At 37.7% G+C, this 9,895-nt stretch overlaps 1 protein-coding gene across 1 annotated transcript in view; it reads right to left on the bottom strand.

Moving 5' to 3' along the window:
• The window catches only part of SBF2 (SET binding factor 2), a 284,828-nt gene that overhangs the window by 157,216 nt on the left and 117,717 nt on the right, over positions 1 to 9,895 (bottom strand). Inside the window, exon 4 of the mRNA XM_009635401.2 lies at positions 2,295 to 2,432. Coding sequence (XP_009633696.2) covers positions 2,295 to 2,432 — 138 coding nt within the window. The remainder of the gene's footprint in view (positions 1 to 2,294; positions 2,433 to 9,895) is intronic.

The raw sequence follows: 9,895 nt of genomic DNA, 5'->3' as shown, positions 1-9,895 counted from the left end.
TGACAGCCTTCTCAGACCCAGCTTGATCACTTGTGTCAAAAGGGTTCTTCTAATATTATGCAGGGAGGCTCAAAGAAATTTCAGTAGTTCTCCTCCAGCATTCACAAACTGAGAAATTACTTTATTTTCACTTTGCAGTTTAATTAACCACAGAAACTTCCAAGTGGTTAATTCCAGTTTTGTGTGAAGGTGATTCTGCAAAGCCAAACATCTAATCTGCTCTAGCTGAATTCTGACTGATCTTGCGTATCACCAGTTTACCCAGTGAAGGCTACTGGGAAAGAAATAACCCTTCTTTTTCAGAAATTTAATCTTACTTTTGTCTGAGTGAGTTATATCATTCAGTAAAAAAAGAAAAACAAACCAAACCACTTAACTGTATTTAACTGTGAAAACTACTGTCCAGATTTCATTTCAAGTCCCAGACACAATGTTTCATGGACTGTTTGTTTAATGAGGCATGCATCTGAATAGTTAAATCACTATTACTTTCATAGCCCAGTGCTTCACAAGCTTATGTTTCATTACAGATTGTACATGTGCTGAATTCTTGTCTAATGACCATGTAACAGGGCACGTTCAATTATTCTCTTTGGGTTTTAGAAAGAAACAGGAAGTTTGGCTATAAACAATGCAGTCATAGAATAGATTTCACCACAGCAAGTTCATCTGAAAAATATGCATTCTTTACAACACAGCCAGGAATGGCATTATGAGAACCAACATCCTGCTGCGCTCAGGTTTTTTTTATTTTTTTTTTTTGTGTGTGTGTGTTAATACTTAGGCAATGTAAGAAAAAAACCTTTTAGTTAATACTGGATGTTTTGTGATGAGCATTACTTGAAAGACGTGGATAGTGAATCAAAAGCAGCTGCTAGAAGCCACAGGATAAATAACAAGTTTGCTAAATTTAGCATATGTTATGAAATACATATTGTGGAGGAAGAATCGGCTGTTGTAAATTTTTATCAGCTGGCAAAGAATTAGTAAAGAATATTTCACTCTTTACTTATCAAATAAAGGAAAGATGACAGACATTAAATAATGACTAAATATTTAATAGGAAGATGTCAGTTGATCTACACTAAAATTTAAGACTAAAATACATCTAATTCTTGGTTACATTTCTGCTTTTAACTCCTTTTAATAATCTACAAAAATATCTACCTAAACTACAGTGGTAATGAACTAAGAACTACTATTATTCTCTGGCTTCCAATTGTGCCTAGAAAAAGCACAATATTATAGTTACTATGCCACATCTTTTAATTATTCTATAAATATGGTAACATTTCAACTCCAGTATTAAATAAACAGAGTACAGTTGGGTCATTAAAAGCATTTTCCTAATATAATCAATAATGTTACAGTTCTTCAGTAAAAGAGCAAAAAAATTACTTAGTCATCTATTTAATCTTAACTAAATTTAATATACTTAATGCCAAGGTTTTACTTATTTTTTCATTTCCATGTGGGGAAAAAAGTATTTAAAAACATAACAATGACAGTCTGCAATTACAGATTGGATTAGGTTTTCCCTAGGTTTTAGCTTCTAAAGATTCCAAGTATTATGTCATAGCAGAGATTCTGTGAAGTACTTTACATCAAATGGGAAACAAAATGTCTATTTTTGAAAGACTGAGGTTGCCCAAAAATAATTAAATACACATTTAAAAACAAACACTGCCAAGTAGCTGACACCCAAAATCTGACCTACCTAAAAAACTGAAGGATTATTCTATCAGTTTTAAAATCTTGCCATTTACACCCACAAAAATCTTGCCAATAAATGCACTTACAGAAGTACATATATACATTACAGCATACTTGTACACATTTGTCCTGTGCTGGCCTGATAGAGTTGGCCAGCAGAGGGAGCAGAAATTAATAAACCGTTTTCTTAGAACAAAGATGAGAATCATTCATGCAGTGTCAAACATGGAAGTAAATGAAAGCAACACCATCTTGGCTGTCCCATTAAAACAAACAAACAAACAAAAAAAAACCAAAAAAAACCCACCCAAACCCACAAATCCATTTGGTGGGGAAAAATAAATTTATTAAATGTTTTTGGTTTGGTTTTTTTTTTTTTTCAAAGCAGCTAAAAAACAAAACACACAAACAAGTATGTTGAGCTCACCTTTGTGCAAAAATATATGCATTTCTGTGTAACCAGAAAACACATCCTTACCAGGAGCAGCAAAATATTTTCTAAAGTTGTCCTCTATAACATTAATCTATTGTTTCTAAACATTTTTTTTCTGCATTTTTGTTACTTATTGTAAAGTTTTTACCTGCAGGTTAATCTCTGCTTCATAGAAAGTTAAGCAGGAACAGTAGTGCCTCTCTGAGTCTATATCAGTCAAAACCACCACGAAGAACGTTGGCTGTTTTCTCTCTTTCGAAAGTTGCCATCCTCCAGGCTGGCAAAACTAATGAAACAAAAAAGAAATACATAGTTAAGTAGTAATATCAATTGTTTGAAGCAGTATGAAAAATATTTTTAAGCAATGTAACATAACTATCTAAAACAAGAATCAAATTCATTTAAAGTGAACATATGCAGGGTTACAAAATTCGGAGACAATGGGGAAAACGCAACAGGTCTTGGAGTTGGTTAGACGGATATAAATCTAGCTCTATAGGCATGAAGAGAGATATAACTAACTCTACAAAGTGAAGGTGTGTTCCTTTGAATTCAGTATTCAAGATCATCTTTGCAGGGTTTAACAGGCAACAACAGGAAGAAATTGACACTTTATGCAGGTTTCATTTCAATAACAGGTTAATTTGAAGCTACAATTGTTGTGCCTTGGCATGTCTCTACATTTTTATTTTCTCCACTTATTTCTCCATTAATTTATCTAATAAAACGTAAATATTCCACTAACACCTATCTGCAAAGTTATTCAATACTTACTCCTACAAAAGACTATTTATAGAGCAGTACTTTTCATCCATTTATTGATTACCTCTATAAATTCATTGTGAACATTAGAACTTTTATAAGAGGTCACACCATAGAAGGGATTTAAGTTTTGCCATCCCTGTGAAAAATATGTTCAAGTTTTGTGACTTCGTAAGTCTCAGGGAGAAAGAGAACTGCTTGCTTCTTGGACTCGGAGGGGCTGCACTTCTCCAAATACTTAACTTGTACTTAGAATACTACATGTTTCCAAGCTCTTGCAGCAATGAGCAGACTAAATATGTGCAATACTTAAAACACATGTCAAATAAGCCTAAGTCCTTTCAGTATTTGTTCCTTCAAGCTCACTAGGGCCGTGGCAGTGCCAGTCACCAGAACCGAAGACAGCAATTCTGACCTCAGAACCCAGATGCACAAGCAGCAAGAACAAAAAGAGAACTACAGCTCAAAAGCAAAGGGAAAAGTGTATGTTTATTTCTTTTTAAAAAGAGTGGAGTATGACATTGGTTAATAACTTGTTCCCAGTAATGGAAGAGTGCGCTGAAATTCAGAATTCAGTTTGCCGAAGATTACTGAGATGGCTTTTATGGAGTTTTGTATTCACTGTTTCTTTTACTTAAGGCTGAAGTCACATACATGACGAATTCACAAGTACATTATTATTAGCAAAATTATAAACTCAGAATTTACATGGGGAAGGCCCCTATATGTATTAGGAATAAAAAAACAAACAAACAAAAAACCCAACCAACCAAAACCCACCCAAACCATTTCTAGAATTGTTAAACAAAACAAAGGAACCAGAGAGATACATCAAAATCTCGTTTCCAGCAATTGCTTCTTTCCCCTGGACAGCTGCTAAAAACTGAAAGAGCATGAAGAGAAAGTTCTAAACAAAAGCTACAGATTCATCTCTAAAACCCCTGCAATAAAACCTGGGTAGTCTTAGGTGAACAGCAGTTAAAACTCTGCCTCTGATATACAGTTTGTTTTATGATCCTGGGAAAATCTTCAAAACCAAAGCTTGCTCATGTTACATCCTTCATATTCTAGATAGTCAGCTTAACACTTCTGAGTCCATATCCTTAGAAGTGCTAAGCACCCTGTCCTGCATCTGAGAATAACAGTTCTGAACATCAAAAAATACTCTGAGGAAAGACATCCTAGCCATTCCAAGCTAAGCATCCAGTCTTAGTCCATGATTTTGATAATACTGGCCTAATCTCCCTTTATTTTTCATGCCATGACAGTTAAAAATAAGAAGATAGCACTATTAATCTTGCAGGACTGCTATAAAGATAATGTAATATGGTCTATATATACAGACATTATAAAAAAAAAATCATTAAAAAGTTTGACAATAAAATCATTAGAGTTCTGTATGTATTGCAGAGTTTAGGTGGTGTGTGGTGAATGAAGCCTGGAATCTGTAGCTCAAATAAGGTAAAACCCCCCAAACTCTGAATAGCTATTTCTCAACAAGCATGAGCCAAAATGCAAAGATTGCACTAAGATTCTGCTAATAAATAAAACCTTTCCATGGTATACCATTAAAACTGAATCATCCATACAAGGTAGGTCAAATTAAGGCTGCTTATGTAGTCCTAGTTCTGGCACTTCTTAAGCTCCCAGTGCTCGAGTTTACAATCGTAACTCTCCTTCAGATCTGCCAAGTCTACCTGTTCCGACAGGAGATCCTTGCTGGTGCCACTGCCCTTCAGCTTCACGGGTAATTTCCCATCTCACACCTGGAAGTAGCAATCTGTCAGATTTCCAAGTTTCTGGAATTCCTGAACAAATGACCATTCTGCATGCACCAAACACAACCCTACTGAAGGCACAGAAGAGCTGGTATATCCAAATAATCCACAGACAACATGTTCTGCACCCAAACAAAAAATATATACGAGCTTGGCATGTATGGCTTATGCATAGCTGGGTTTTCACAATATACACAGAGTCTACCAATTTTGAACTTTGAGGTAGTAGTAGGTCCGTTCTGAATATATTTTTGTATTTATTTTAAAATAAATTGTACTTAAAAATCATTCTTTTTATTGTAATAAGCCATTATTACCAGGTCCACTGCATAAAAATTTATACCAGCATGTCCCCCTGTAAACTGGGAAATGCAAAGGGAAAACCAACAGCTTGATTTTTAACCATCAGAAGTGACTGTTGATCTGGGCAGGCTGCTCTCAATAACAATCTCTTGATCTTTATACATGTCTAAACCCTACTCAAGTCAGTGAGAATTCTTCCTGATTTCAAGATGATCTTGTGGATAACGTATGCTTTCTAGATTTAACTATTTCACTAGAAAACAACGATTAGTGATTGTTAAGGAAAACAGCTGAAGTAGAATCCACCCACTGGCTACACAGAAAATCTGTTTTCAAATAAACTCAAAGGAATTTACAAATATAGTGATTGAGGATAAAGACAACATGCTCCTCCAAGAAATTAAACAATGAATGATCCTCAGTTTCCTTAAAATATGGTAATAAATATTAGTGTAATATTTGAAATGCAAACACCATTGAGAAAAACTTTCCAAATTATAAATCTAAGCTACTGCCCAGTATGATTACTAGCACCGTCTGCCTACTAAGAAGAGGAAAATGTTTCCCTACCGAACCAGATGCTATACCAAAACAGACAAAAGCACCACTGTGAATATAATGCCAAGGTCACGTGTTTCTTCAGTAAACAAGAAAAAAAAAAACCCCAGAAGTTCAAAAATGAATACACTGCCATATTGTTTCACTTATTTGTCAGAATTCTTGGAACTAGAACATAGTTTCTATCAAAGACACTGAAAATTAGAAAGAATCAAGATTGTCCAACTCACTGTTTATAGAAAAAAGCCTCTAATGGGGGCAAGCGCTTTAAATCAACTCCACATTACAACTGATTGACTTCTAAAATCTGGTGCAAATACCCAGAAGTTGCTCTGAAGAACACATAGCAGAGATCTTATATTCAAGGTGCTGAAAAGACATTTCAAGCACTGTTTGAAACTGCAGGTGCCCACTGAGGCAAAGAACTTTCTCTTAATTATTCCCACAAATGCTTTCAGACTAAAGAAGCAGCCAGACAGATTTAAAAATGATGCATAGCATTTTAAAGCACTGTAGCTGGGTTTGTTACCTTTAAAAATTTTCTATGTCGTCACTACAATACTCTCTTTAAAGTCTGGACGTGATTAATGAATATTTAAAAGTGATGTCTGTTTCTTCCAGTTTTTGTAAGTCAAAACGGTCATCTTAGCTTGATTCATAAATTTGTTCCTTCTTTCCTACCCAGAGCCATAGCTGTACTCCTACTCCTTGCCTTGTCCTCCTCTATTAAAATAAGTCATTTGCATAAATCAGCATATACCTTAGAGATACTGTATACAGCCTTGGTGCCTAGAACCACAGGAACATTGAATGTCCTGAATTGGAAGGGATAGAGTCCAACTCCTGACTCCACACAGAGCAACCCAAAAGTTAACCCATGCATCTAAGAGCATCGCCCAAACATCTTGAACATCAACAGGTTTGAGGCCATGACCACTTCTCTGGGGAGCACTGTGAAGTCTGTTGAAAAATTGAAGAAAATGTAAAAACAGTCACAATTTCTATTAAAGCACTGGAGAAATTAGGATGTAGGAAGAAGGCTTACTGGATACTGGTGAAGTGAAGACTAAATACTATTATTATACTGAACAGTAATTATACAATGTTCAAGCTCCATTAGAGAAAAATTTTACTCATTTGTATCCTTACCACAGCAAAACTATATTATTTGCCCTCTATATCTGCTGATCAGGAATTGCTCATTTGCTGAATTGCACGTTAGAACTTTGTCATTTACCTCTGGGCTTGCACCCCAAGCACAACCAAGCCCATAACAAAAACCTGAACCAATATCCTAGCTGGGTCTGTGTAGCTACAGAGAGGAAGACTGCTCTCTCTGCACTTCACATTGTTTTCTGTATCAATGATCTGGTCAGCTTTCTATCAGAAATCCACTACTTCTGATGGCACTACCAAAGCAGAAAGGGGAAAAAGCTTGTTCAGAAAGTTTACGACATGATACATTCTTTGCAAGTCATCTGTTGAAAGCATTTTTGAAGACTTTATAAAGAACAGAAGACAAGGTCTCTGAAACACCATTAATAATTAAAAAATTGTATTTAAAATATATTCTCACACCCTATCTTTTCTGCAAAATATATTTGTGCACTTGTTTCTTGTTAAATAAAATCCAAAGCTATCTAGATGCACATAAAATAGAAAACATCTGAACTCTATTGACAAGACTTGAATTAAAATATCCCAAAATGACTTTAGAATTTAAAACATCTGACACAGATATCCACCTTCCTTTCTAGTTTAACTCTTTCACCAAACATGTGATTCTCCTTCGGATCACTGGGCATAAAGTTTCGTTTTATTAAGTCTGCTTCTGTAGGCTCTCTTTTACTTTTCAAATAACTGCGCTTTGTTTTTAACATGTATCATCATCTTTTCTACAAACCTCCCCGAAAATAAAGGACCATGTTCTGGACATTATGTGAAGGAAGTTTGTTCCATCTGGACTTGCATGACCTAGCACCAGCTGCTGAGTATTTCACCATTTCACCATGCACTTATGTATGGAATTTTGGCAAAGGGAGTTTTCTTTTTCAGATGCATACCTCTACTTAAAACAAAACAAAACAATTACAATGCTCACTGGCATAATAAAAAAGCAATGTTATGAAGCTGTAAATCTGAGGAAATGCTTGGAGCTTTGGGGATATCTCTGAATGTAAACAGAATACAAAATATAGACTGAATTTTACAACATCTTCCTGCCTTTCAACATCTTGTATCTAAGACACTGCACATTTATCCTTAGCCTAGTCTAAAGTAGAACTAGTGTATTTAAAGTATATTCCAAATTATTTCCAGGTAAAAGCCGTTTCAAGTGTTGTAGAATATTCTGATGATCAACCGTAAACAATTAAACTCACTCATAAAGAAAAAAAAAAGCTTTTAACGATAAAAGAAATAAAAAGGCCTTTTCTACTTTGGAATGCACTGAAATCTATCAGCAGTCCTGGATGACTGGGGAAGTTCCACTTGACTAGAGGTTGCCAAATGTGATGCCCATTTACAAGAAGGGCTGAAGAGAGGATCCAGTGAAATATAGGCCTGTCAGTCTGACCTCAGTGCCAGGGAAGGCCATGGAGCAGATCACCTTCAGTGTCATCACACAGCATGTCCAGGACAACCAGAAGATCAGGCCCAGTCAACATGGATTTATGAAAGGCAGATCCTGCTTGCCTAGCCTGATCTCCTTCTATGAGAAGGTGATATGCTTAGTGGATGAGGGAAAGGCTATGGATGTTGCCTACCTAGATTTCAGTAAAGCCCTTGACACCATCTCCCACAGTATTCTCCTGGGGAAATTGGCTGCCCATGGCTGGACAGGCATACTCTTTGCTGGGTGAAAAATTGGCTGGATGGCCGAGTCCAAAGGGTAGTGGTGAATGGAGTTAAATCCAGTTGGCAGACAGTCAAAAGCGGCGTTCCCCAGGGCTCAGTGTTGGGGCCAGTTCTGTTTAACATCTTTATCAACGACCTGGACAATAAGATCGAGTGTAGCCTCAGCAAGTTTGCAGACTACACTAAGCTGGGTGGAAGTGTTGATCTGCTTGAGAGTAGGAAGGCTCTACAAAGGGACCTGGACAGGCTGGATCGATGGGCCAAGGTTCAACCAGGTCAAGGGCCAGGTCCTGCACTTGGGTCACAACCACCCCATGCAACACTACAGGCTTAGGGATGAGTGGCTGGGAAGCTGCTTGGCAGAGAGGGATCTGGGGGTGTTGGTCAAGAGCCGACTGAATATGAGCCAGCAGTGTGCCCAGGTGGCCAAGAGGGCCAACAGCTTCCTGGCTTCTATCAGAAATAGTGTGGCCAGCAGGAGTAGGGAAGTGATCGTGCCCCTGTACTCGGCACTGGTGAGGCCACACCTCAAATATTGTGTTCAGTTTTGGGGCCCTCACTACAGGAAAGACATTGAGGCGCTGGAGCATGTCCAGAGGAAGGTGACAAAGCTGGTGAATGGTCTGGAGCACAAGTCTGATGAGGAACGGCTGAGGTAACTGGGGTTGTTTAGCCTGGAGAAAAGCCTTATTGCTCTCTACAACTGCCTGAAAGGAGGCTGTAGTGAGGTGGGTGTTGGTCTCTTCTCCCAAGTAACAAGTGATAGGATGAGAAGAAATGGCCTTAAGTTGTGCCAGGGGAGGTTTGGATTGGAAATTAGGAAATATTTCTTCACTGAAAGGGTTGTCAAGCACTGGAACGGGCTACCCTGGGAAGCAGTCGAGTCCCCATCGCTGGAGGTATTTAAAAGACGGTAGACGAGATGCTTAAGAGAAATGGTTTAGTTGTGGACAGGTACGGTTGGACTCAATGATCTTAAAAGTCTTTTCCAACAAAATGATTCTATGATTCTATGAAACACAGAGTTCTCAGAGATGAACCTTTACACAGTCACCTCATGACACCCAGGAACTGCCAGAATCTGCTGCCAGGATCTCCCACAAAGGTGCATGCAAACCATCTGCCCACATCTCCCGCCCAGTCCAGTCAGAGGCTGGCAGGGTGCTGAAGCAGAAAAGAGTTTAAGAAGCCAACATTAACATACTTCATTAATGTCAGACTTTCTAACCTACAACACCAGAGTCAGAGGAGAGGCAAAATGAGTGTGAATATGCAGTGTTCATTTGAAATCAAGAATCCCCTTATGTCCCTGTTTCAGCTGGGATAGAGTTAATTTTCTTCATAGAAGCTAGCATAGTGCTGTGTTTTGGATTCAGTACTAGAAGCATGTTGATAACACACTGATGTCTTTAGTTGTTGCCAAGTAGTGCTCAGACTACTCAAGGACTTTTTGAGCTTCTCCTGCTCAGCCAGGTGCATAACAAGCTGGGAG

Source organism: Egretta garzetta, unplaced genomic scaffold (assembly GCF_000687185.1).
Source record: "Egretta garzetta isolate BGI_Z169 unplaced genomic scaffold, ASM68718v1 scaffold133, whole genome shotgun sequence".
Lineage (NCBI taxonomy): Eukaryota > Metazoa > Chordata > Aves > Pelecaniformes > Ardeidae > Egretta > Egretta garzetta.
Note: the sequence above shows the minus strand (reverse complement) of the source record. Positions and strands in the feature narration are given on the sequence as shown.